The sequence below is a fragment of the Lissotriton vulgaris genome, chromosome 7, assembly GCF_964263255.1.
Source record: "Lissotriton vulgaris chromosome 7, aLisVul1.2, whole genome shotgun sequence".
Classification (NCBI taxonomy): Eukaryota; Metazoa; Chordata; class Amphibia; order Caudata; family Salamandridae; genus Lissotriton; species Lissotriton vulgaris.
Window position 1 is genome coordinate 338293 of NC_141695.1, and position 27039 is coordinate 365331.

The 27039-nt window shown below is 57.6% G+C and overlaps 1 protein-coding gene across 1 annotated transcript in view; it reads left to right on the forward strand.

Moving 5' to 3' along the window:
* CLCN1 (chloride voltage-gated channel 1) overlaps positions 1-27039 on the forward strand; it is a gene marked incomplete at its 5' end in the record, with an annotated part of 596613 nt that overhangs the window by 336238 nt on the left and 233336 nt on the right. Inside the window, one exon of the mRNA XM_086928421.1 lies at positions 7812-7889. Coding sequence (XP_086784547.1) covers positions 7812-7889 — 78 coding nt within the window. The remainder of the gene's footprint in view (positions 1-7811; positions 7890-27039) is intronic.

Here is a 27039-nt window from a genome sequence, read left to right on the forward strand (position 1 = left end):
AGTAAACCAACAGATTCTTCATTCTAGAGTATTTCAATTGAAGCCAATAGACTCTTCATTCTGGAATATTCAAATGGAAGACCATGGGCTCTTCATTCTGGAATATACCAAGGAAAGACAGTAGACTGTTTACTAGGGAATATTCCTAGGGATGTCAATGGAATCTTCATCCTGGTCTATTCTATAGCAAGCTAATAGACTCTTCATTCTGGAATATTCAAATGCTAGACAATGGACTATCCAGTCTGGAATGTTCCAAGAGATGTCAATGGACTCTTCATTCTGGACTATTCTAGCAGAAGCCAATAGACCCTTCAGCCTAGAATATTCCAATGGAAGACCATGTCTCTTCATTCTTGAATATTCCAAGGGATGTCAATGGACTCGTCATTCTGGAATATTCCAAGAGATGTCAATGGACTCTTCATTCAGGACTATTCTAGCAGAAGCCAATAGACCCTTCAGCCTAGAATATTCCAATGGAAGACCATGTCTCTTCATTCTGGAATATTCCAAGGGATGTCAATGGACTCTTCATTCTGGAATATTCCAAGGAATGTGAATGGACTCTTCATTCTGGAATATTTCAAGGAAAGTGTATGGACACTTCATCTGGACTATTCTAGAGGAAGCTAATAGACTCTTCATTCTGGAATATTCCAAGGGATGTCAATGGACTCTTCATTCTGGAAAATTCCAAGGGATGACAATCGACTATTCATTCTGGAATATTGCAAGGGAATCCAATACACTGGTCATTCTGGAATATTCCAGAGCAACAACATGATGTAAAATGGCAGAGTCTCCCTGCAGGATGTGAAGAGGGACCCCTAAGGCTCCCATAATTGACATATATTCATTGGCCTTGGGCAGAATGGGGCCCATCTAAGGGTTTGTTGAGGTCCCTGAAGGGGAGGGCCCCCTTGCACCACAGTGCCAGAGGAGGCGACTGGTGAGGGGACAGAGGCACTGGCCCTGGAGGGTCTCTGATTACTCCAGTTCTGGAGGAGGTGGCAGGTGAGGAGAGAGGGCTGCTAGCCCCGGGGTCCTGGGGGGGGCCCTCTGACTGCTCCAGTGCCAGAGGAGGTGGCAGGTGAGGGGAGAGGGCTGCTAGCCCCGGGGGCCTGCAGGGACCCTCTGACCACTCCAGTTCTGGAGGATGTGGCAGGTGAGGGGAGAGGGCTGCTAGCCGCGAGGCCTGGGGGGGAACCCTCTGACTGCTCCAGTGCCAGAGGAGGTGGCAGGTGAAGGGAGAGAGGGCTGCTAGCCCCGGGGGCCTAGGGGGAACACTCTGACTGCTCCAGTGCCAGAGGAGGTGGCAGGTGAGGGGAGAGGGCTGCTAGCCCCGGGGGCCTGGGGGGGGCTCTCACTGCTCCAGTGCCAGAGGAGGTGGCAGGTGAAGGGAGAGAGTGCTGCTAGCCCCATGGACCTGAGGGGGAACCCTCTGACTGCTCCAGTGCCAGAGGAGGTGGCAGGTGAGGGGAGAGGGCTGCTAGCCCCGGGGGCCTGGGGGGAACACTCTGACTGCTCCAGTGCCAGAGGAGGTTGCAGGTGAGGGGAAAGGGCTGCTAGCCCCAGGGGCCTGGGGGGGGGGGAACCCTCTGACTGCTCCAGTGCCAGAGGAGGTGGCAGGTGAGGGGAGAGGGCTGCTAGCCCTGGGGACCTGGGGGGGGGGACCCTCTGACTGCTCCAGTGCCAGAGGAGGTGGCAGGTGAGGGGAGAGGGCTGCTAGCCCCGGGGGCCTAGGGGGGGGGGAACCCTCTGACTGCTCCAGTGCCAGAGGAGCTGGCAGGTGAGGGGAGAGGGCTGCTAGCCCTGGGGACCTGGGGGGGGGACCCTCTGACTGCTCCAGTGCCAGAGGAGGTGGCAGGTGAGGGGAGAGGGCTGCTAGCCCCGGGGGCCTGGGGGGGGGAACCCTCTGACTGCTCCAGTGCCAGAGGAGGTGGCAGGTGAGGGGAGAGGGCTGTTAGCCCCGGGGGCCTGGGGGGGGAACCCTCTGACTGCTCCAGTGCCAGTGGAGGTGGCAGGTGAGGGGAGAGGGCTGCTAGCCTCAGGGGCCTGGGGGGGAACCCTCTGACTGCTCCAGTGCCAGAGGAGGTGGCAGGTGAGGGGAGAGGGCTGCTAGCCCTGGGGACCTGGGGGGGGGGGGACCCTCTGACTGCTCCAGTGCCAGAGGAGGTGGCAGGTGAGGGGAGAGGGCTGCTAGCCCTGGGGACCTGGGGGGGGGGGACCCTCTGACTGCTCCAGTGCCAGAGGAGGTGGCAGGTGAGGGGAGAGGGCTGCTAGCCCCGGGGGCCTGGGGGGGGGGGGAACCCTCTGACTGCTCCAGTGCCAGAGGAGGTGGCAGGTGAGGGGAGAGGGCTGCTAGCCTCAGGGGCCTGGGGGGGAACCCTCTGACTGCTCCAGTGCCAGAGGAGGTGGCAGGGGATGGGAGAGGGCTGCTAGCCTCAGGGGCCTGGGGGGGAACCCTCTGACTGCTCCAGTGCCAGAGGAGGTGGCAGGTGAGGGGAGAGGGCTGCTAGCCCCGGGGGCCTGGGGGGGGGGGAACCCTCTGACTGCTCCAGTGCCAGAGGAGGTGGCAGGTGAGGGAAGAGGGCTGCTAGCCCCGGGGGCCTGCGGGGGGGGGGGAACCCTCTGACTGCTCCAGTGCCAGAGGAGGTGGCAGGTGAGGGGAGAGGACTGCTAGCCCCGGGGGCCTGGGGGGGGGGCCCTCTGACTGCTCCAGTGCCAGAGGAGGTGGCAGGTGAGGGGAGAGGGCTGCTAGCCCCGGGGGACTGGGGGGGAACCCTCTGACTGCTCTAGTGCCAGAGGAGGTAGCAGGGGAGGGGAGAGGGCTGCTAGCCCCGGGGGCCTGGGGGGGGGGCCCTCTGACTGCTCCAGTGCCAGAGGAGGTTGCAGGTGAGGGGAGAGGGCTGCTAGCCCCGGGGGCCTGGGGGGGGGGGCCCTCTGACTGCTCCAGTGCCAGAGGAGGTAGCAGGGGAGGGGAGAGGGCTGCTAGCCCCGGGGGCCTGGGGGGGAACCCTCTGATGGCTGCAGTGCCAGAGGAGGTGGCAGGTGAGGGGAGAGGGCTGCTAGCCCTGGGGACCTGGGGGGGACCCTCTGACTGCTCCAGTGCCAGAGGAGGTGGCAGGTGACGGGAGAGGGCTGCTAGCCCCGGAGGCCTGGGGGGGGGAACACTCTGACTGCTCCAGTGCCAGAGGAGGTGGCAGGTGAGGGGAGAGGGCTGCTAGCCCCAGGGGCGTGAGGGGGGACCCTCTGACTGCTCCAGTGCCAGAGGAGGTGGCAGGTGAGGGGAGAGGGCTGCTAGCCCCGGGGGCCTGGGGGGAACACTCTGACTGCTCCAGTGCCAGAGGAGGTGGCAGGTGAGGGGAGAGGGCTGCTAGCCCCGGGGGCCTGGGGGGGGGGGCCCTCTGACTGCTCCAGTGCCAGAGGAGGTGGCAGGTGAGGGGAGAGGGCTGCTAGCCCCGGGGGCCTGGGGGGGAACCCTCTGACTGCTCCAGTGCCAGAGGAGGTGGCAGGTGAGGGGAGAGGGCTGCTAGCCCCGGGGGCCTGGGGGGGGGCCCTCTGACTGCTCCAGTGCCAGAGGAGGTGGCAGGTGAGGGGAGAGGGCTGCTAGCCCTGGGGACCTGGGAGGGGGGACCCTCTGACTGCTCCAGTGCCAGAGGAGCGGGCAGGTGAGGGGAGAGGGCTGCTAGCCCCGGGGGCTTGGGGGGGGGGGACCCTCTGACTGCTTCAGTTCTGGAGGATGTGGCAGGTGAGGGGAGAGGGCTGCTAGCCCCAGGGGCCTGGGGGGGAACCCTCTGACTGCTCCAGTGCCAGAGGAGGTGGCAGGTGAGGAGAGAGGGCTGCTAGCCCCGGGGGCTTGGGGGGGAACCCTCTGACTGCTCCAGTGCCAGAGGAGGTGGCAGGTGAGGGGAGAGGGCTGCTAGCCCCAGGGGTGTGGGGGGGGACCCTCTGACTGCTCCAGTGCCAGAGGAGGTGGCAGGTGAGGGGAGAGGGCTGCTAGTCTCGGGGGCCCGGGGGACCCTCTGACCGCTCCAGCTCTGGAGGATTTGGCAGGTGAGGGGAGAGGGCTGCTAGCCCCGGGGGCCTGGGGGGGGGGACCCTGTGACTGCTCCAGTGCCAGAGGAGGTGGCAGGTGAGGGGAGAGGGCTGCTAGCCCCAGGGGCCTGGGTGGGGGACCCTCTGACTGCTCCAGTGCCAGAGGAGGTGGCAGGTGAGGGGAGAGGGCTGCTAGCCCCGGGGGCCTGGGGGGGGTGGAACCCTCTGACTGCTCCAGTGCCAGAGGAGGTGGCAGGTGAGGGGAGAGGGCTGCTAGCCGCAGGGGTGTGGGGGGGGGCTCTGACAGCTCCAGTGCCAGAGGAGGTGGCAGGTGAGGGGAGAGGGCTGCTAGCTCCAGGGGTTTGGGGGGGGCCCTCTGACTGCTCCAGTGCCAGAGGAGGTGGCAGGTGAGGGGAGAGGGCTGCTAGCCCCAGGGACCTGAGGGGGAACTCTCTGACTGCTCTAGTGCCAGAGGAGGTGGCAGGTGAGGGGAGAGGGCTGCTAGCCCCAGGGGTGTGGGGAAGGGACCCTCTGACTGCTCCAGTGCCAGAGGAGGTGGCAGGTGAGGGGAGAGGGCTTCTAGCCCCGGGGGCCTGGGGGGGACCCTCTGACTGCTCCAGTGCCAGAGGAGGTGGCAGGTGAGGGGAGAGGGCGGCTAGCCCCAGGGGTGTGGGGGGGGGAACCCTCTGACTGCTCTAGTGCCAGAGGAGGTGGCAGGTGAGGGGAGAGGGCTGCTAGCCCCGGGGGCCTGGGGGGGAACACTCTGACTGCTCCAGTGCCAGAGGAGGTGGCAGGTGAGGGGAGAGGGCTGCTAGCCCCGGGGGCCTGGGGGGGGGACCCTCTGACTGCTCCAGTGCCAGAGGAGGTGGCAGTTGAGGGGAGAGGGCTGCTAGCCCCGGGGGCCTGGGGGGGAACACTCTGACTGCTCCAGTGCCAGAGGAGGTGGCAGGTGAGGGGAGAGGGCTGCTAGCCCCGGGGGCCTGGGGGGGGGACCCTCTGACTGCTCCAGTGCCAGAGGAGGTGGCAGGTGAGGGGAGAGGGCTGCTAGCCCCGGGGGCCTGGGGGGGAACCCTCTGACTGCTCCAGTGCCAGAGGAGGTGGCAGGTGAGGGGAAAGGGCTGCTAGCCCCGGGGGCCTGGGGGGAACCCTCTGACTGCTCCAGTGCCAGAGGAGGTGGCAGGTGAGGGGAAAGGGCTGCTAGCCCCGGGGGCCTGGGGGGGAACCCTCTGACTGCTCCAGTGCCAGAGGAGGTGGCAGGGGATGGGAGAGGGCTGCTAGCCCCGGGGGCCTGGGGGGGAACCCTCTGACTGCTCCAGTGCCAGAGGAGGTGGCAGGTGAGGGGAGAGGGCTGCTAGCCCCGGGGGCCTGGGGGGGAACCCTCTGACTGCTCCAGTGCCAGAGGAGGTGGCAGGGGATGGGAGAGGGCTGCTAGCCCCAGGGGCGTGGGGGGACCCTCTGACTGCTCCAGTGCCAGAGGAGGTGGCAGGTGAGGGGAGAGGGCTGCTAGCCCCGGGGGCCTGGGGGGAGGGACCCTCTGACTGCTCCAGTGCCAGAGGAGGTGGCAGGGGAGGGGAGAGGGCTGCTAGCCCCGGGGGCCTGAGGGGGAACCCTCTGACTGCTCCAGTGCCAGAGGAGGTGGCAGGTGAGGGGAGAGGGCTGCTAGCCCCGGGGGCCTGGGGGCGGTGGAACCCTCTGACTGCTCCAGTGCCAGAGGAGGTGGCAGGTGAGGGGAGAGAGCTCTGGGGGGGGTTTGGGGGGTCTGTTGGCTCCAATGACGGACCTCTGATGGCTGCAGTGCCAGAGGAGGTGGCAGGTGAAGGGAGAGAGCTGGGGGGGGGGGGATGTGGGGAGGCTCTGATGGCTGCAGCACTGGAGGAGGCATCAGGCAAGGGCAGGGAGGCACTAGCCCTGGGGCGCAGGCTCCTGTGCTGGTGCGCACCTGGTTAGGTCTTCATACATTGAGGTATCAATGCCTGGGCAGTGGCAGCTCCTCAGCTAAGGCGGAGGAGCGCAGCCCTACTGCATTTTTCACAGTTGAAAACGGAAAAATAAAATGAAAATAACACCTCTATTTATCATTTTGTTTTCCCTTTGTCATGCTACTTTGCGCGGCAGGGAGGGCTTGGAGCCAATCACAGCCAGCAAAGGGAGGAACGGTGGGCACTTAAGGGAGCCTCTTAGGCCGGCCAAACCGTCCTGTGCATTTTACATGTGCATTACACAGCCTGGTGAGGAACATGAGCAGGCTCCCTGGCCCCGCCTGAGTGCCGATCCATGGCGCTCAGATCTATCACAACGCTGCATGCAGCGTTGTGATTGGCTCAGGGAAAGGCCCGGCTAAACTCTCATGCTCACTGAAAATATAGCTCTTCACGCCACTGCAGTCAAGCTATCCTGGCTGAAGACGGCTGATAGCCAGAAACCGGCCCTAGGATGCTTGTTTCCGGTCCAGGATAGACATGGCTTGGCAGTTTGTGCTTGACTGTTCCCATGAGGCACAGGGTCAAGGCTGATTTGAATATGGCCATGTCTGAACTGGGGTGGTGTGGAGTGGAAAAAAACGATGGATTTAGGCCCAGATCTCTGTACTGGGGTGAATGTATGACATTGTTCTGCATTCTGTCCATCAATTGTTGTTTTTGAAAATATAGCCAGAAAGCGTGCCCCTCCATTGATTTCCATACTCCGCTTGGGCTAAAGCCATGAAGCGCCAAGTTCCGACTCTCTCCTGTGAACTGGATCAATCCTCACTCCGGTACAATTCTTTTACATTGCCGTTAAACCAATCATATACTCTCAGAAATGCCCAATGTACAATGCCAATGCACTCTCGGCCCAAGCCAGAAGAAAAATTTAGTTTTTTTTTGTCTCACCGCCCTTAGGGTCCAGGACTTCAACCCAAAATGGGCGCGAATAGACAATAATGTTTCTTGTCAGTTATGTAACTCCCACAGGGAATAATGGCTACACCTCTTATGCTGTTGACCAAAACTAGCTGCGGATCGTCATGGGCTGTTGCACCCAGCTCTAACGGCCAAGGCCTTCGGAGCGTGCAGGGACGCCTCTGACTGGTGTTCTCTTGAAACAACTACTAGCCCACTGGCTAGAGTCGGCAAGTTCATTCATCAATAAGGCTAGCGCTCGACCTGAGAGCTGCATCAACCCAGGAATCGAATCAGCCGGCGCCGCATCGATGGGCCATCAGGGCGGCCAAACAGACCATAGGAGAGAGTTGGTCCTCGAAGGGGGTTTGATCAGACCTGGAAACAGAGATTGATGAATTCCATGTACATAGGGTTTTTTCTCGTTTGACAGGTCCAAGCAAATGTTGGGGTGACCTGGAGCACATGCATCATTTTAAACTCATGGTAACACAGTTTCTTTCAGGAGCTACTGCTGAAAACTGCGCCCATGCCGACATGGTGCACTTCATTGTATGTTAGCTATTTATTGTGCTTTACTGTAAAGATTTTAAGTAATCGTTGGTCAATAAAAGAATCTGTTGCTCTGTTTCACGCTCACTTAAGTGCCCACCATTCCTCCCCTTGCTGGCTGTGACGACAGTCAAGCCCCGCCCCGCCCCACCCCGCAAAACTGCGTGACAAAGGGAACATACAATGATAACATAGTGTTTGTATCAATTTATTTGTCCTTTTTCCAGTGGGGCGGCGCTCAGTACTGGCGTCTTAGCGCAGGAGCAGCTACGCAGCGTGTTCCTTATATGTTTTCACCCCAGTGACCCCGATCTCTCTCTCTCTCTCTCTTTCCAGGGGCCCTTTGTGCACATCGCGAGCATCTGTGCTGCGGTTCTCAGCAAATTCATGTCGGTTTTCTGCGGTGTGTACCAGGTAAGTGTGGGGCTCGGATCACGGGGTCTATGCTGACGGGTGCGGGGGTCTCAATACATGCACCCAGCATCCTAGGGCTGAGTCAAGAGGGTCTGCTATGTAAGGGTGAACCCATGGGGTGAAATCCTGTTTAATGCCGGGATGCCTGGCCTCTGTGCTCTGTTGCTTGTAATGCTCATACTACAAATTGGAACATCTTAGACTTCATGCCAGCCCCCGCACCCCTGCAACAGCTCTCCTGTGCAGCTTGCCCACAGTCCTCTACCCTCTGCTGCCTGTCTACCTGCTGCCCTCTGTTATGCCTCCTCTGCTCGGTTTCTGCTTTCTGTTCTGCCTTTACTGCTTGTTTTTCTGCCCTCTGTTTTGCATTTTCTGCTTGTTTTTCTGCCCTCCATTTTGCATTTTCTGCAAATGTTTCTGCCCTTTGTTTTGATCTCTTCTGCCCTGTTTTGCATTTTCTGCTGGTTTTTTTCTGATCTTTGTTTTGCCTTGTTTCTGTTCTCTGTTTTGCCTTTTCTGTTCTGTTCTCTCTTCTGCATTTTCGCCTTGTTTTTCTGCCCTGTTTTCTTTTCTGCTAGTTTTTCTGCCCTCTGTCTTGCCTATTCTATTAATTTTCTGCTCCCTGTTCTGCCTTTTCTGCTCATTTTCTGCCCTCTGTTTTCCTTTCTGATATTTGTTTTGCATTTTCTGCTCATTCAGGTGCCTTCTGTTTTGCCATTGCTTCTCTTTTTTCTTCCCATTGCTTGGCCCTTTCTGCTAGATTCTCTGCCAGCTGTTTTGCCTTGCTGTTCATTTTCTGATCTCTGTTCTGCCTTTTCTGCTCATTTTGTGCCCTCTGTCTTTCCTTTTCTGATTGTTTTTCTGTCTGCAGTTTTGCATTTCTGTTAATTTTATGCTCTCTTTTCTGCCTTTCTTCTAATTTTTCTGCCCTCTGTTTTCCTTATCTGCTCTTTGTTTTGCCTTTTCTGCTCATTCAGCTGCCTTCTGTTCTGCCTTTCTGCTCATTTTCTGCCCTCTGTTTTCCTTTTCTGCTCTTTGTTTTGCCTTTCCTGCTCATTCAGCTGCCTTCTGTTTTGTCTTTGCTGCTCTTTTTTCTACTCATTATTTGGCCTTTTCTGCTTGATTTTCTGCCTGCTGTTTTTCCTTTTTCTGTTCATTTTCTGCTCTCTGTTCTGCCTTTCCTGCTCATTTTTCTGCCATCTGTCTTGCCTTTTCTGCTTGTTTTTCTGCCTGCGGTTTTGCCTATTCTGTTAATTTTTCTGCTTTATGTTGTGCCTTTTGTGCTCATTCTTTCTGCCCTCTGTTTTTGCCTTTTCTGCTAGTTTCTTCCCTCTTCCCGCCGTTTCCCTTCTCCCACCACCCAGCGCCCACCCTCCCTCCAGGACCTACTTCATGGTGTCTGCAGCGCCACCCTAGTAAGCAGGTCCTCGTGCCAGCTCCTGTTGTGACAGTTCTGCTCTCCTGCTTGCCCACAGTCCTCTCTACCCTCTGCTGCCTGTCTACCTACTGCCCTCTGTTTTTGCCACCTCTGCCTGTTTTTCTGCTCATTTCTCTGTAGCAGATATTGCACCTAATGCGTCCAGATACCCTTAGGGGTGACGGTGCGGCACTATGCAAATGCTGATTGCTTGAGTATGTATTAAGACTGCCCCTAGCTAGGCTTACACATAGCTATGGCACCTCTAGGTGCATCGAGTGGGCTCATGCTGCTCGAGGGCTGCCTGCCTGCATGCAAAGCCAGGCCTCATAATGCCTGACGAAGCCATGTTCAGCTTGCACAGCTCGCTGAAACATACAGGGGCCAGCTTAGTTGCATGGCTGACTGCGCCCAGTGACCGCCCGTCCACTGGCTTCACCCTGGTGCCTGATCATGGGGCTTGGATGGCTGACTGCGCCCAGTGCCTGCCTGTACACTGGCTTCACCCTGGTGCCTGATCATGGTGCTTGGATGGCTGACTGCGCCCAGTGACTGCCTGTTCTCTGGCTCCATCCTGGTGTCTGCTCACTGTGACTTGTTTAATGACTGCTTCCTTGTGTTTGCTGCCTGTGTCTAGCTGTGGTAGGGGTGAGTGGTGCATAGTGACCCACCTTGTTGCAGAGACAACATAAGCTACTGCTTCAAGTGCCGGCCTTGCTTTAGAGGCCGCCTGTGCAGACAGTGACTGTAGGAACGGGGAGGCTCTAGTTGGCGCAGTGCAACACTAGCGACAAGCAGGGACTCTCTCTTCCTCGTCAGGGCTGAGGGTTACCTTCCAGACAACCTCTGCTTACCCTCTAGGTAGTGTGGCTTAAGCAGTCGTAGGCTAATCTTTGGGGCACATAGGGTTAAACACTTGCAACAGTACACCTTTACAACCAACCCACCACACAACGAGACCAGACTGTATTCTGTAAAAATATATATCTTTATATAGATTTTAAGCAGACTTGCGAATACAGTCAATATACTTTATGAACACGGTTGCAGGTTACTCAATTCGGGTTACCACAGTTCTTATGCAGTTCTCTTGAGGCCCGTAGGCCGGTGTTACTCAAAGTTCTTGTGGAGCCGGCGGCTTCCAGGGGATCTGTCCCACGTCGCGTTGCCTTCCCGGGGTCGCTGATCGTTGCGGCTCTTCAGCCGAGCAAGTCACTGGTCATCCGGGGCAGCGGTGTTCTGTGGCGGCAGGGTCCTTTCCTCGTCGTCCGCTCCGACCCTGGAGGTGGCGGCTGTGCGGTGGTGGCAAGTGGCAGTACGGTCCCCAAGTGCAGGACGTACCCAGCCAAGTGCCGGTGCAGCTGTGGGCTCACAGCTGGGCTGTCGGGCAGGCTACCGACCTTGCGGATTCTCGTAGGGCAACTGTCCGTCTTTGCAGGTGAGTGGCTGCTCGTTATGCAGTCCCCTCGGGAGCTCGGACCGGACGGGTCCTCCTTTGCTTTGCTCTCGGGCTCCCGGTGCAGTTGCGGTCACGGTGTTCGGGCCAGCGGCGGCTGGTCCTCACTTTGCTTCCGCTGTTGCTTTGGGCCCCGGTCACGGTGGTCGGGAGGATGTTGATGCCTTAGAGGAGATTCCTCCGTCAGTGCTGCGGCGATGGTCAGCACCCGCAGTCGCTTTCTTCCAAGGGGGTAGCGTCCACTGGTCCTGGGACGCTGGTCAGGGGGCAAGTTCAGTTGCAAGCCCTTGGAGATCTCTTTAGCAGAGTTTGGCACAAGTAGAGCAAAAGTCTTTTCGTAGTCTTTTTGTCTTCCTCTCCTTCCGCAGCAAGGCACCAGACACCGGCAAGAGTCAGCACCCTTCCTTGTCTCTCACGGTCCTTCTCGTAGGGCAGAGTCCTTCTGTGGCCCAAACCGGATCTAATTTTCAAGGAGCAGGGCTCCTTCTTTTATAGGCCAATTCTTTTGTTCTCGCAGGCCAGGGGGGCCTTTGCATAGTGTTAGACGGACCGGGAGGGTCGGCCGAGATTACGGGGAGAGGTCTCCAGGGAGAGCCGTCTCCAACGACTGTACAGATAAGTAACTTCCCCCCCACAGACAGACACCACACAAGACTGAAGGTTAACGAGACTTTATATGCAATTCTTAGGTTACGTTGGTATGATACAAGGAGGTCTGGACTCCGGGGTCCCCTCGATTCGAGTCTTTGGTTGAGGAAAGGGGTAGCGGGACAGTCTTAGTTACCAGTGAGTTCAAAATAGCTCTCAATCCTCGAGCTTCGGCGTTCTTGATGATCGGGCCGTGGAGGAGCCAAGCAGATCCCGAGATGGATGAAGGAAGGATGACGGTCCGCGGCGGAGCCTGCAGGTCCCGGTGAAAGATGACGGTTACAACGGTCCGCGGTCACGCCAGCAGATCCGGACGACGATGATGAAGAATGAAGGTTACGACGGCTGTGGCAGCGCCAACAGGCAGGACGATGGTGCACAGGACAGAGCTACGGCAGCGCCAGTAGTCCGTCCAGGATGAGTTCCTCTTTGCGTCTCTCGACTCCAAGATACAACTGCCTTCCTGCTCTGGAGCTGCCCCAGTTATAGGGCTGGTGTGCTTTGATGTCCGGACCCTCGCACTTGGAGGTCGGGAGGTCCGGGATGAGGGAGTCCAGACACCCAGCAGGGGGGTGGAGCCAGCGCCCGGGGAGGCGATGGGCGAGCGGCACTTGGTGGGGGAGAGCCATCGACACCTCCTTCTCCCATTGAATGGCCAAGTAGCCCGCTCACCTCCTGGGTGGATGGTGGTGCCGGGATGTCTGAGGCCTGGCCAGGCCCAGGGTTGAGGTCGATCGGGGGCCAGGCGGCCACGTGGTGAAGTGTCCAAGATGGCGGCCCGGGCTGGGCGCGTGGGCCGGCAGTGGATCGGGCCCACGAAGTCGACATGCTCGAGGGCAGGGGTCCCTGAGGGGACGGAGGACGTGCAATGGTGGTGTGTGGTGCTTGTGTGACTGGCCTCGGGCCTGGTTGGGCCGGGGGAGAGTGGCTCTTCATGTGGCCTGTCCAACATGCGTCCCCCCCAGCTGAAGGCGGGGAGAGTCACCCATCCTCTTGGGGACTCTCTTCGTCGAGGCGGAAGAATCGTGACAGGCCATCTGCGTTGGCGTGGTCGGACCCAGGCCGGTGTTCGACTGTAAAGTCCATACCCTGCAAGGATATGGACCAGTGTAGCAGCTTGGGGTTTTCCCCCCGCATGTGCATCAGCCACTGCAGGGGTCGGTGGTCGGTCTGCACCCGAAAGTGGGTGCCGAAAAGGTAGGGCCGGAGCTTCTTGAGGGCCCATACCACAGCGAAGGCTTCCCTCTCTATGGTGCTCCAGCGTTGTTCCCGGGGTAGGAGTCTCCGACTGATGAAGGCCACCGGTTGATCAAGGCCCTCGGTGTTCACTTGGGACAGGACTGCCCCAATGCCCTGGTCGGAGGCGTCCGTCTGGACTACGAACTCCCGGCTGTAGTCTGGGGCCTGGAGCACAGGAGCGGAACACATGGCGGCCTTCAACTGTTCGAATGCCGCTTGACACTCTGGGGTCCAGTTCACCTTCTTGGGCTGATTTTTTGACGTGAGTTCGGTGAGAGGCCCCACTATGGTACCATAGTCTTTCACGAACCTTCGGTAATAGCCCGTGAGGCCCAGGAAGGCTCGTACCTCGGTTTGGGTAATAGGGGGCTGCCAGTCCTGGATGGCGGCAATTTTCAGCTGTAGAGGGGCCACTAGGCCGCTTTCCACCTGGTGTCCGAGGTAGGTCACAGACCCTTGTCCAATTTGACACTTGCTGGCCTTGATCGTGAGGCCAGCTCGCTGAAGGGCTTGCAGCACTGCTCGGAGGTGGTGGAGGTGCTCGGTCCAATGGTGGCTGTACACAGCGATGTCGTCTAGGTATGCGGCGCTGAACCCTTCGAGCCCCGCCAGGACCTGATTGACGAGCCGTTGGAAAGTCGCTGGTGCATTTTTCATGCCGAAGGGCATGACCGTAAAATGGTAATGGCCATCGGGGGTGGAGAAGGCAGAACGTTCTTGGGCTCGGGGTGTGAGGCCGATCTGCCAATAACCTGCTGTCAGGTCGAAGATGCTAAGGTAGCGGGCAGCTCCCATTCGGTCGACCAGTTCATCTGCCCGGGGGATGGGATGTGCGTCCGTTCTGGTGACTTCATTCAGGCCCCGGTAGTCGACGCAGAACCGGAGTTCTGGTGTGGTTCCGGGGGCGGCTGCTTTGGGGACCAGTACGACCGGGCTGGCCCATGGGCTGTCTGAGGGCTCGATGACCCCGAGCGTGAGCATCTTAGCCACTTCCGCCTGGATGCAGGCCCGTACCCGATCAGGTACGCGGTAGGCCCGGTGGCGGATAGGAGGGCTGTCTCCGGTGTCCACATCGTGCACACACCAGGAAGTGACACCTGGGGTGAGGGAGAACAGACTGGCAAACCGTGACAGGAGGGCTTGGCACTCTTGGCGTTGTTCTCTGGTGAGGGTCTCCGAGAGTCGGACCCCCTCTACGGAGCCGTCTTGCTCCTGGGTCCGCAGGAGGTCAGGGAGAGGCTCGGAGTCGTCTTCAACCCCATTGTCTGTGGCCATCAGTAGGCTGAGTTCTGTTCGTGCAAAGTGGGGTTTCAGTCTGTTGGTGTGGAGGACTCGGAGGGGGTTCCGGGAGGACTCCATATCGATCAGATAGGTGGCAGGACCCTTGCGCTCGATCACCTTGAAGGGTCCCGTCCATTTGTCTTGGAGAGCGCAGGGCTCCGTGGGGGACATGACCCATACCTGTTGTCCCGGTTCGAATTCAACGGATGAGGCGTTCTGGTCATACCACTTTTTCATGTCCTCTTGACTGGCCTCTAGGTTGGTTTTTGCTAGGTCTCTGAACCGCCGGGACTGGTTGCGGAGGGTGAGGAGGTACCGGAAGACATCTGGAGGGTTCTTGGCCGGAGGCATCTCCCAGCCTTCTTTGATCAGGCTGAGCGGCCCCCGCACTGGGTGCCCATAGAGCAGTTCGAATGGGCTGAAGCCTAGGGATTTCTGGGGGACCTCTCGGTAGGCGAAGAGGAGGCACGGCAGCAGCACATCCCACTGGCGACGGAGGGGCTCTTCCAATCCCCCGATCATTCCTTTCAGCGTGCGGTTGAACCGCTCAACAAGTCCGTTCCCTTGGGGGTGATAGGGGGTCGAGAAGCGATAGGTGACCCCACACTGTTGCCAGAGAGATTTCATGTACTTAGAGATAAAGTTCGTGCCTCTGTCGCTGACGACTTCTCGGGGGAACCCCACACGGGAGAAGATCCCCATCAGGGCCCGGCCGACCACTGGGGCTGTCACGGTCCGGAGAGGAACAGCCTCAGGGTAGCGGGTGGCGTGGTCCACTAGCACCAGAATGAAGCGATGTCCTTGTTTCGTACGCGGGTCCAGGGGTCCCACAATGTCTATTCCGACCCTCTCAAATGGGGTCGTGACTACTGGAAAAGGTTGCAAGGGGGCCTTTAGTTTGCGGCCGCTCTTCCCACTGGCTTGGCACGTGGGGCAAGATCGGCAATGCTGGTGCACATCGTTCCTCATTTTGGGCCAGAAGAAGTGGGTCACTAGGCGACTGTAGGTTTTATCTTGTCCTAGGTGCCCTGCCAGGGGGACATCGTGGGCCAGGTTTAACAGGAAGTCTCTAAAGCAGAGGGGTACTACTAGTACTCGGTTGGCCCCCAGCTCGGCGATTCGTTGCTCACTGTATAACAGATCATTGTCCCAGTAGACCCAATGAGTTCCGGAGGTATCCCCTGCGCTTTGGGCGAGCGCTTGTTGGCGGAGTCCCTCAAGGGAGGGACAGGTCTTCTGTTCCTGGCGAAATTGTTCTTGTGTGGGTCCCCCCTCTTGGGCCCACTGGTCAAGGTTAGCGAGGTCGGAAGGTTGCGTCGGTTCGAGGGGGGTGTCATGGTCGGGGGTTTCGGCTGGGGCGACCGGAGGCGGTGGCGCCGGCCATTCTGGTTCTTCCGGGTGAGGGTTGGCACGGGCGGCCATGGACCGGGTGGTGACGCACGCCCAGTCCGGGACGCCCAACATCCCCAAGTGTTCTTTTCGCTCCACAGCGGCCCACGGGGAGCTCTCCAGGTCATTACCGAGGAGGCAGTCCACGGGGGCGTCGTCTCGGACCGTCACCTTCAACATGCCGGAGACCCCTCCCCACTCAAAAGGGACGCAGGCCATCCGACACAGACTTTCCGAGTTGTCGGCTGATCGTACAGGGCAGAGAATGTTCGGTAGATATTGTTCTGGGGTCACCAGGTGACAGCGGACGGCTGTCACACTGGCCCCGGTGTCCCGAAGGGCTTCGGCCCGTTGTCCATTGATGCTCACCCATTGGCTGTACTTCTGGGTGTTAGCGGGTAGGGGGACCCGCGGGACCATGTCTCTTCCCCCTAAGCACGCGAGAGTCATGGCGGCTGGCCCCCACTCTGGATACTCTTGCTCGTCTGTTTCTTGCTCCTCGGAGATCTGTTCTTCCCCTAGTGCTGCGGCGGCCACATGGCGGGGTTTTGGACTCTGATACTGCGGGCAGCTTGGGTCGTTTGCATAGTGGCCGACTCGTTGGCATCGGTGACACGTGACGTTTGCTCTGTACCCCGGTCGCGCCGGGGTGCTGCCCCGGTTGGCCGGGGGGGTGGTGCTGGTAACGGGGGTGGCCGGAGTATTGTCTCTTCCTCGTCCTTGGCCCCCTCCTCCTCCTCTGGGTCGGTGGTGACCATTGTTGTTCCTGTTCTGCTCGTAGGACCCATTCCGGCCCACTCTGGTGATCTCCCACCGGTCAGCTTCGGCTGCGAGCTGCCGGGGATCGGTTAACTTGCTGTCGAGGAGGTGTTGGCGTAGTTCAATGAAGCAATTGTTGGACAGATGCTCCCATACCATCAGATTGAACAGTTGCTCGTAGGTCGTGACGTTGTTCCCTTTGATCCAGCCTTCGAAAGCTCGGCTAAAGTACGTTACATAGTCCACCCAAGTTGTACCCGGGATGCGTGTGCAGTCTCGGAACCTCTGACGGTACATCTCGGGCGTGAGGCCATAGCGGGTGAGGAGGGCCGCTTTCATATGGTCGTAGGAGGTCATCTGGTGGTCTGGGAGCTGTAACAGGGTATCACGGCCCTCATTGAGGAATCTGCCCCATAGGCCGGCTCCCCAATCGTTTCTATCGATCCGGTGCGCAGTCATAGCGATTTCATATGCCTTAAACCATTGCTGGATGTCGTCCTCTCGAAAATACTCTCGGACCACATCCTTGGGGATGTGTACTTTTTTCTCCGTGGTCCCTGGGGTGTGTGGTCTCTCGGGCACCCCTAACTCTTTATTCTGCTTGCGCAGGTTGATCTCAGCTAGGTTCCGTTCGTGCTCGTACGCTAGTTTCTTTTCCTCGAGCTCCCTTTGCCTTTGTTTCTCCTCTCTTTCTTCTCGGATACGTAGGTGCTCTAAGTTTATTTTTTGTTCGGCCAACTTGAGTTCTACGTCCATCTTGAGTCGGGCCATTTCTAACTCGTGTAGCCGGGTTTTTTCTCTTTCTTGGATCTCGTCTGGCGAGAGACCGGTTCTTTGCCCTTCCGGGGCCGTGTTGCTTCCTTTCGCGGTGCTTTGCTCAGGGGCTTCGGTATCCCCGGTCTCTGCCCAAGATTCTAGGGCATGCTTAAAATCGTCCTTGGTGCTTAGTCCGGTGGTAGCGATACCTAGTTCAATGCAGAACTGCTTTAGTTCACGATGGCTGTACTCCTCTAGTTTTTCCATTTGGAACTTCTCCGTTGATCCGCTCTCTTTAGTTGTCATTGTGGTTCGTTGTGGGGTGAGCTACTCTCTGTACGTATGCGGTGATTCGGATCGCGCCGCTGGCCACCAATGTTAGACGGACCGGGAGGGTCGGCCGAGATTACGGGGAGAGGTCTCCAGGGAGAGCCGTCTCCAACGACTGTACAGATAAGTAACTTCCCCCCCACAGACAGACACCACACAAGACTGAAGGTTAACGAGACTTTATATGCAATTCTTAGGTTACGTTGGTATGATACAAGGAGGTCTGGACTCCGGGGTCCCCTCGATTCGAGTCTTTGGTTGAGGAAAGGGGTAGCGGGACAGTCTTAGTTACCAGTGAGTTCAAAATAGCTCTCAATCCTCGAGCTTCGGCGTTCTTGATGATCGGGCCGTGGAGGAGCCAAGCAGATCCCGAGATGGATGAAGGAAGGATGACGGTCCGCGGCGGAGCCTGCAGGTCCCGGTGAAAGATGACGGTTACAACGGTCCGCGGTCACGCCAGCAGATCCGGACGACGATGATGAAGAATGAAGGTTACGACGGCTGTGGCAGCGCCAACAGGCAGGACGATGGTGCACAGGACAGAGCTACGGCAGCGCCAGTAGTCCGTCCAGGATGAGTTCCTCTTTGCGTCTCTCGACTCCAAGATACAACTGCCTTCCTGCTCTGGAGCTGCCCCAGTTATAGGGCTGGTGTGCTTTGATGTCCGGACCCTCGCACTTGGAGGTCGGGAGGTCCGGGATGAGGGAGTCCAGACACCCAGCAGGGGGGTGGAGCCAGCGCCCGGGGAGGCGATGGGCGAGCGGCACTTGGTGGGGGAGAGCCATCGACACCTCCTTCTCCCATTGAATGGCCAAGTAGCCCGCTCACCTCCTGGGTGGATGGTGGTGCCGGGATGTCTGAGGCCTGGCCAGGCCCAGGGTTGAGGTCGATCGGGGGCCAGGCGGCCACGTGGTGAAGTGTCCAAGATGGCGGCCCGGGCTGGGCGCGTGGGCCGGCAGTGGATCGGGCCCACGAAGTCGACATGCTCGAGGGCAGGGGTCCCTGAGGGGACGGAGGACGTGCAATGGTGGTGTGTGGTGCTTGTGTGACTGGCCTCGGGCCTGGTTGGGCCGGGGGAGAGTGGCTCTTCATGTGGCCTGTCCAACACATAGCCACTCTCAGTTCTGGAGTACCCCCGCGGGTGTACTCCGGCTTCTGCTTTCAGTGTGAGGGGCAGGCGCATCAGACGCCCCACAGGAGGTGGAGCCAGCATTGTCCGGACAGGGGTGGCCAGAGTACCTTGTTGATGGGGGCTTCACCCTTCCTGGGCCAGGTGCCGGCAGAGTCATCCGCCGCTCCCCAGGAGGGTGGAGCCAGCATTGTGGTGGCCGAGCACAGTGACAGTTCGAGTCAAGAGGCACTCCTACCTCCCACTAAGGTGTAATCTGCGCATTCACCACCTTTCATCCCTCCAGCCCTGTCACTCACACATCCCAGACAGTCAGATACACATACCAGCAGAGGCGGCTGAAATGGTTAAGCAAGCAAAGGCTAACTTTCTAAAAGTAGCATTTGCAAACCCAGGATATTAAAATAAACTTGACTACAAGAAATATCTTATCATCCTGAGTTCAGGCATACTAAACATGACTCGCTACCATGCACCTTGAGCCTGCGGGGATTATAGGGTGTAATAATCCTCGCAGCCCAGTCTGGCCTAATGGAGCAGGTAGCCTTCAATAGTGAAATACGGTCTTCGTTGTAAGTCACTACTAGGACATGCCCCGCACATCAGAGCTTGTCCTACCTTGCACCTACAACGCACCCTGCCCGCAGGCCTACCATAGGGGTGACTAATATGTAGTCAAGGGAAGGGTCGGTGCTGGCAAGTGGGGACACTTGCCCAGCTAGCGTGACAGTACGAGACCGCACGCGAGTTCTGCGGTCGCAGTTCCCAGACACATCTTTACGGCTGCTTCGGTGGGTGGCGCAACCAGCGCTGCAGGCCCACCAGCAGTATTGGCATCTACAAGCCCCGGCACTCTCTTGTGCGCTTTACTAGGGACTAACAGTAAATCCAATGCACCAATCAGGGATACCAATCGTATGTACAATTTACAGTAGGGAGCACTTGCACTGCGGCACGGATCAGCCGTGGCGCAGTGCCCTGAGTATCGGAAAACCAGCAAAACATCGGAGGCACATCAGCAAAAAGTGGAAGGGAGACTCACGCCAAGGTGCCAGGTCTAACATGTGTCCCCTCCAGCTGAAATGTGGGGGGAACTACCCTTCCCCAGGGAGTTCCACATCACTAAGGCGGAAAAATCTGGACAGACCGCCAGCGTTGGCGTGATCGGTGCCAGGGCGGTGTTCCACCGTAAAGTCCATACTCTGTAGAGAAATGGACCACCTCAACAGTTTCGGGTTCTCACCCCTCATTTGCATCAACCATCTGAGGGGCCTGTGGTCCGTCTGAACTCGGAAGTGAGACCCAAACAAGTAGGGTCTTAGCTTCTTCAGCGCCCAGACCACAGCAAATGCTTCTCGCTCTATTGCACTCCACCTACTTTCCCGTGGAAGTAACCTCCGACTTATGAAGGCTACGGGTTGGTCAAAGCCCTCCTCAGTCATCTGTGAAAGAACAGCCCCTACACCATGCTCTGAAGCGTCTGTTTGCACAATGAACTCCTTGGAGAAATCGGGGGCCAGGAGCACGGGCGCCGTGCACATGGCAGTCTTCAGGGTGTCGAAAGCCTTCTGACAGGTGTCAGTCCAAATCACATTCCTGGGCTGCTTTTTCGAAGTCAGCTCCGTCAAGGGGGTCACGATCGTGCCATAGCCCTTGACAAACCTCCTGTAATACCCAGTGAGCCCCAGGAAGGCTCTCACTGCAGTCTGGGTCTTGGGGGGTTCCCAAGCCAGGATGGTTTCGATTTTGGGCTGCAAGGGGGCTACCTTGCCACTCCCAACTTGGTGTCCCAAGTACACCACTGAACCCTGCCCAATCTGGCACTTGCTTGCCTTGATTGTGAGGCCTGCTCTGCGCAGGGCCATCAACACTTCCCAGAGGTGTCGCAGGTGTTCGGGCCAGGTGCCGCTGAACACCGCGATGTCATCCAGGTAGGCGGCACTGAACTCGTCCAGTCCAGCCAACACCTGGTTGACCAATCTCTGAAAGGTGGCAGGGGCATTCTTCATTCCAAATGGCATAACCCGGAACTGGAAATGCCCATCTGGTGTAGAGAATGCCGACCTCTCCTTTGCCCCATCGGTCAAGGCGATCTGCCAGTACCCAGACGTCAAATCAAACGTGCTGAGAAACCGGGCAGCCCCTAGCCGATCAATGAGCTCGTCAGCTCTGGGGATGGGGTGCGCGTCAGTCTTCGTGACTGAATTGAGTCCTCTGTAGTCCACACAGAACCGGAGTTCGGGTGTGGCTCCCGGCGCAGCAGCCTTCGGAACCAAGACCACGGGGCTGGACCAAGGACTGCTGGAAGACTCAACCACCCCGAGGGCAAGCATCTTGGAGACCTCCTCCTTGATGCAGGCCCGTACCCTGTCAGTTACCCGGTAAGCCTTATGCTTCACCGGTAAGCTGTCTCCAGTGTCCACATCATGGACGCACCAATCTGTGACACTCGGAACCAGGGAGAACAGGTCTGGAAACTGCCCCAGCAACTGGCGGCAGTCCTCCTGTTGTTCGGCGGTCAGGGAGGGTGAGAGGTTAACTCCATCCACTGACCCATCCTTCTCACAGGCCACCAAGAGGTCAGGAAGAGGCTCTGACTCCTCCTCCATTCCGTCATTGGTTGCCAACAACATGCCCACTTCGGACCTTCGCAAGTGGGGCTTGAGGCGGTTGACATGTAGGACCCGCAAAGGGTTCCTGGGCGTCTTCATGTCCACCAAGTATGTCACGGGGCTCTTGCGCTCCACAACCTCAAATGGTCCTGTCCACTTATCTTGAAGGGCACAGGGCTCCACTGGGGCCAGGACATACACCTCCTGTCCAGGCTGAAGCTCGACCAGAGTGGCATTCTGATCGTACCACCGCTTCATCTCCTCCTGGCTTGCTTCCAGATTTGCCTCGGCAAGTTGTCTGAAGCGTCTGGTTTGGTTTCTGAAGGCCAGCATGTAGCTATATACATTCTGGGGAGGTTTCCTGGGAGATTGCTCCCAGCCTTCCTTTACCAAACTCAGGGGTCCTCTCACGGGGTGGCCGTACAGCAGTTCAAAGGGGCTGAACCCTAGGGACTTCTGTGGTACCTCGCGATATGCAAAAAGCAGGCATGGCAAGAGGACGTCCCACTTACGCCTCATCGGACCTTCCAGGCCCATGATCATGCCTTTGAGGGTTCGGTTGAATCTTTCAACCAACCCGTTACCTTGGGGATGGTAGGGGGTGGTGAACTTGTACGTTACGCCACACTCCTGCCAAAGGGACTTCATATATTTCGATATGAAATTGGTCCCCCTGTCGCTCACCACCTCTAGAGGGAATCCTACTCGTGAGAAAATTCCCATCAGTGCACGCCCCACCACGGGAGCCGTCACAGTCCTCAGAGGGATGGCTTCAGGGTACCGGGTGGCATGGTCCACCAAGACCAGGATGAACCTGTTGCCCATGGCTGTCTTGGGGTCCAGAGGCCCAACGATGTCAATATCCACTCGCTGGAATGGCGTACCGACCACAGGGAAGGGTTGGAAGGGAGCCTTGTTCTTCCCTCCCGTCTTCCCACTTGCCTGGCAAGTTGGACAGGTTCTGCAATACGCATCAGAACTCTTGTGCATTTGGGGCCAGTAAAAGTGGGTGACAAGCCTGTCATAGGTCTTGTCCATCCCCAAATGTCCTGCTAAAGGCACATCATGAGCCAGACCCAGTAGGAAGGCTCTGAACTTCTGGGGTACCACCAGCACACGGGCTGACCCAGGTTCAGCAGCCTTAGGCTCCGAATACAGGAGGTCGTTCTCCCAGTACACGTAATGTGTTTTGCCCTGAACACCATTGGCCTGGTCTGCAGCCTGCTGCCGCATACCCATGAGAGAAGGGCATTCTTTCTGCTCCCTGCAGAATTCCTCCCTGGAGGGTCCTCCTTCTTGCTGCCAATGGGTCAGCTCAGGCAGGTCCCCCAGTTCGGCGATCTGTTCCCCTGTAGGCTCCAGGGCATCCCCCTCAAGGTCTGCCTCCTCCTGGACCGTAGGAACTTCAGGGGCCGGTTTCCCGCGCCCCCTGCGCCTTCTCCCTAAGGCCGGTTCCTGGGCCTCTCCATCAGGCCCCAGGACCTCTCGATCACCCTTACTGGCTGCCATCGACCGGGTGGTCACGCACGCCCAGTCAGGCAGACCCACCATCCGCAGGTGAGTCGCTCTCTCCACCTTTTCCCAAGGGGAGTGCTCCAAGTCGTTCCCTAGCAAACAGTCAACAGGCATGGTTTTTCTCACACAGACCTGCAGAGTACCAGAGACCCCCCCCCCACTCGAAGGGAACTTGAGCCATCGGACACTGACTCTCAGAATTATCAGCGTTGATAACCCTACAGTAGGCATGGGGTACAACCTGCTCTTGAGACACCAGGTGCTGCCTCACTGCAGTCACACTGGCTCCTGTGTCTCTAAGAGCCTCGGCTTCCTTACCATTGATGATCACCACCTGCCCATATTTCTTAGTGTAAGAGGGCAGGTAGTTCGTAGGGATCATCTCGCTGTCTCCTAACGAGACCAGGGTCATGTGAACGGGATCTCCACCCCCCGGGACCATCATTTCCTCTCCCAGGTGAACGCTAGTCACTTGTCGGGGCAGAGCACCAGTGGGTGCGGGTTTTCCAAATAGGCGACACTTGGGGTCACTGGATATGTGCCCAGGCTCGCCACATTTGAAACAATTGAAGGGCCCCTTTGGAACAGGTTTACCTGTCGGGGCCCCATTCTGCTTCGGGGGTGGGGGAGGCTGAGAACCCTGCTGCGGATTCCCTTGGGAACTACTTTGGGGGCCTTTTTGGAACCCTTTCTGTTTTCCCCCCTTGTCCCCCCCACTCTTCTGCTGGGGACCCTGCCCACTCTTGGCGGAATCTCCCACGGGACCCTTGTGGACCCTGGTGCTGAGCCAGCGGTCCGCCTCCTCAGCAAGCTTCCTCGGGTTGGACAGCTTGCTATCGATCAGGTGTTGGCGTAACTCAGGAAAACAGTGATCAGACAAGTGCTCCCATGCAATTAAATCAAAGAGACCTTGAAAATCATTAACTTTGTTACCTTTCACCCAACCATCCAGTGCTCTGCAAAAGTAAGTCACATACTCCACATACGTATTCCCAGGCCACTTAGTACATCCCCTAAACTTCTGTCTATACATTTCAGGGGTAAGCCCGTACCTGTTTAATAAAGCTTCTTTCATGTGGGCATAGGATCTCTGATTCTCAACGGGCAAATCTAGCAAGGTATCTCTCCCTTCGCTTAGAAACCTTCCCCACAACCCCGCTCCCCAATCCTTGTCAGGGACCCGGTGGGAGGACATGGCTACCTCGTATGCCCTAAACCACTGTCCTATGTCATCCCCCTTAAAGAACTCCTTAACTACGTCCTTCGGGATGTGCACTCTTGACTCTACCTGCACTGGCGATGTGCTGCCACCAGAGGGAGGACGATCCAAGCCTCTCTCCTTGAGACTTATCTCCCTCATTTTCACTTCGTAATCCATCTGGTGCTTTCGCTCTTCCAGCGCCATTCTTTTGGTTTCAAGCTCCAGCTGGATTTTCATTTCTGCCAACTTCCTCTCGTGATTCCGGGTTTCCTTCCTGTCCGCCAGCTCCTCTGGCGACAGGCCTTTACCCAAGCTGTGCTCGCTGTCTTGCCTTTCTAGATCGATCAGATCCCCAAGCGCATTTTGCTCCTCCGTCGTATTCTGCTCGGCGAGGACGTCTTGCTCTTCCGGGGTCTTTCTGGACTCCACCCAGGCTTTCAGGGCCTTGTAGAGCTCCGGCTTGTTTTTGCAGCCAGCGTGCGGAACCTTTAGTTTCCTACAGAAAAACTTCAGCTCCATCTTTGAGTATTTGTCCAGCTTTGCGGCATCCCACTCTATCTCCAACACCTCGGAGGTCGTGGACTCCGCTCCATCCAATCTCTTTGTGCCCGGCATGGTTTCTGCGCTCGGAATCTTCTTTCGGCAAAATTCAAAAATCAAAGTCTGTGGCTTAGTAACTGGACCGTAATCCTTGTGTAGTGGTCAGAAGCTCAGGTATAGATATCGCAAGTGTAAATTCGAAATCCTCACCGCTGCGTCCAATGTAGGAAGGGGGAGGCTCTAGTTGGCGCAGTGCAACACTAGCGACAAGCAGGGACTCTCTCTTCCTCGTCAGGGCTGAGGGTTACCTTCCAGACAACCTCTGCTTACCCTCTAGGTAGTGTGGCTTAAGCAGTCGTAGGCTAATCTTTGGGGCACATAGGGTTAAACACTTGCAACAGTACACCTTTACAACCAACCCACCACACAACGAGACCAGACTGTATTCTGTAAAAATATATATCTTTATATAGATTTTAAGCAGACTTGCGAATACAGTCAATATACTTTATGAACACGGTTGCAGGTTACTCAATTCGGGTTACCACAGTTCTTATGCAGTTCTCTTGAGGCCCGTAGGCCGGTGTTACTCAAAGTTCTTGTGGAGCCGGCGGCTTCCAGGGGATCTGTCCCACGTCGCGTTGCCTTCCCGGGGTCGCTGATGATCGTTGCGGCTCTTCAGCCGAGCAGGTCACTGGTCATCCGGGGCAGCGGTGTTCTGTGGCGGCAGGGTCCTTTCCTCGTCGTCCGCTCCGACCCTGGAGGTGGCGGCTGTGCGGTGGTGGCAAGTGGCAGTACGGTCCCCAAGTGCAGGACGTACCCAGCCAAGTGCCGGTGCAGCTGTGGGCTCACAGCTGGGCTGTCGGGCAGGCTACCGACCTTGCGGATTCTCGTAGGGCAACTGTCCGTCTTTGCAGGTGAGTGGCTGCTCGTTATGCAGTCCCCTCGGGAGCTCGGACCGGACGGGTCCTCCTTTGCTTTGCTCTCGGGCTCCCGGTGCAGTTGCGGTCACGGTGTTCGGGCCAGCGGCGGCTGGTCCTCACTTTGCTTCCGCTGTTGCTTTGGGCCCCGGTCACGGTGGTCGGGAGGATGTTGATGCCTTAGAGGAGATTCCTCCGTCAGTGCTGCGGCGATGGTCAGCACCCGCAGTCGCTTTCTTCCAAGGGGGTAGCGTCCACTGGTCCTGGGACGCTGGTCAGGGGGCAAGTTCAGTTGCAAGCCCTTGGAGATCTCTTTAGCAGAGTTTGGCACAAGTAGAGCAAAAGTCTTTTCGTAGTCTTTTTGTCTTCCTCTCCTTCCGCAGCAAGGCACCAGACACCGGCAAGAGTCAGCACCCTTCCTTGTCTCTCACGGTACTTCTCGTAGGGCAGAGTCCTTCTGTGGCCCAAACCGGATCTAATTTTCAAGGAGCAGGGCTCCTTCTTTTATAGGCCAATTCTTTTGTTCTCGCAGGCCAGGGGGGCCTTTGCATAGCCACTCTCAGTTCTGGAGTACCCCCGCGGGTGTACTCCGGCTTCTGCTTTCAGTGTGAGGGGCAGGCGCATCAGACGCCCCACAGGAGGTGGAGCCAGCATTGTCCGGACAGGGGTGGCCAGAGTACCTTGTTGATGGGGGCTTCGCCCTTCCTGGGCCAGGTGCCGGCAGAGTCATCCGCCGCTCCCCAGGAGGGTGGAGCCAGCATTGTGGTGGCCGAGCACAGTGACAGTTCGAGTCAAGAGGCACTCCTACCTCCCACTAAGGTGTAATCTGCGCATTCACCACCTGTCATCCCTCCAGCCCTGTCACTCACACATCCCAGACAGTCAGATACACATACCAGCAGAGGCGGCTGAAATGGTTAAGCAAGCAAAGGCTAACTTTCTAAAAGTAGCATTTGCAAACCCAGGATATTAAAATAAACTTGACTACAAGAAATATCTTATCATCCTGAGTTCAGGCATACTAAACATGACTCGCCACCATGCTCCTTGAGCCTGCGGGGATTATAGGGTGTAATAATCCTCGCAGCCCAGTCTGGCCTAATGGAGCAGGTAGCCTTCAATAGTGAAATACGGTCTTTGTTGTAAGTCACTACTAGGACATGCCCCGCACATCAGAGCTTGTCCTACCTTGCACCTACAACGCACCCTGCCCGCAGGCCTACCATAGGGGTGACTAATATGTAGTCAAGGGAAGGGTCGGTGCTGGCAAGTGGGGACACTTGGCCACCTAGCGTGACAGTACGAGACCGCACGCGGGTTCTGCGGTCGCAGTTCCCAGACACATCTTTACGGCTGCTTCGGTGGGTGGCGCAACCAGCGCTGCAGGCCCACCAGCAGTATTGGCATCTACAAGCCCCGGCACTCTCTTGTGCGCTTTACTAGGGACTAACAGTAAATCCAATGCACCAATCAGGGATACCAATCGTATGTACAATTTACAGTAGGGAGCACTTGCACTGCGGCATGGATCAGCCGTGGCGCAGTGCCCTGAGTATCGGAAAACCAGCAAAACATCGGAGGCACATCAGCAAAAAGTGGAAGGGAGACTCACGCCAAGGTGCCAGGTCTAACAGTGACAAATGTCCAGGCAGGAACGCTTTGCTGTAGAGACTTCTTGTAGTCACTCTGTAGGGATAACCTTTCTGCAGAGACAGGTCAGCTAAGTTCACGCTCTTACATGCACCATTGGACATCATCTCCATTCATGAAACATATCATAACATGCCCAGATTGTGAAGATGTGCCGACCTCTGGGGAAAGGAATGGGAAGCAACAATGCAAGACTCCTGGGCACTCCAGAAGGAACTTAGACTCCCATGTGCTTATTCACGGACAGACCTATGTGTCAAGAGAGATGAACGTCACAGGTGGACATATGTATGACAGACAGAGGAGAT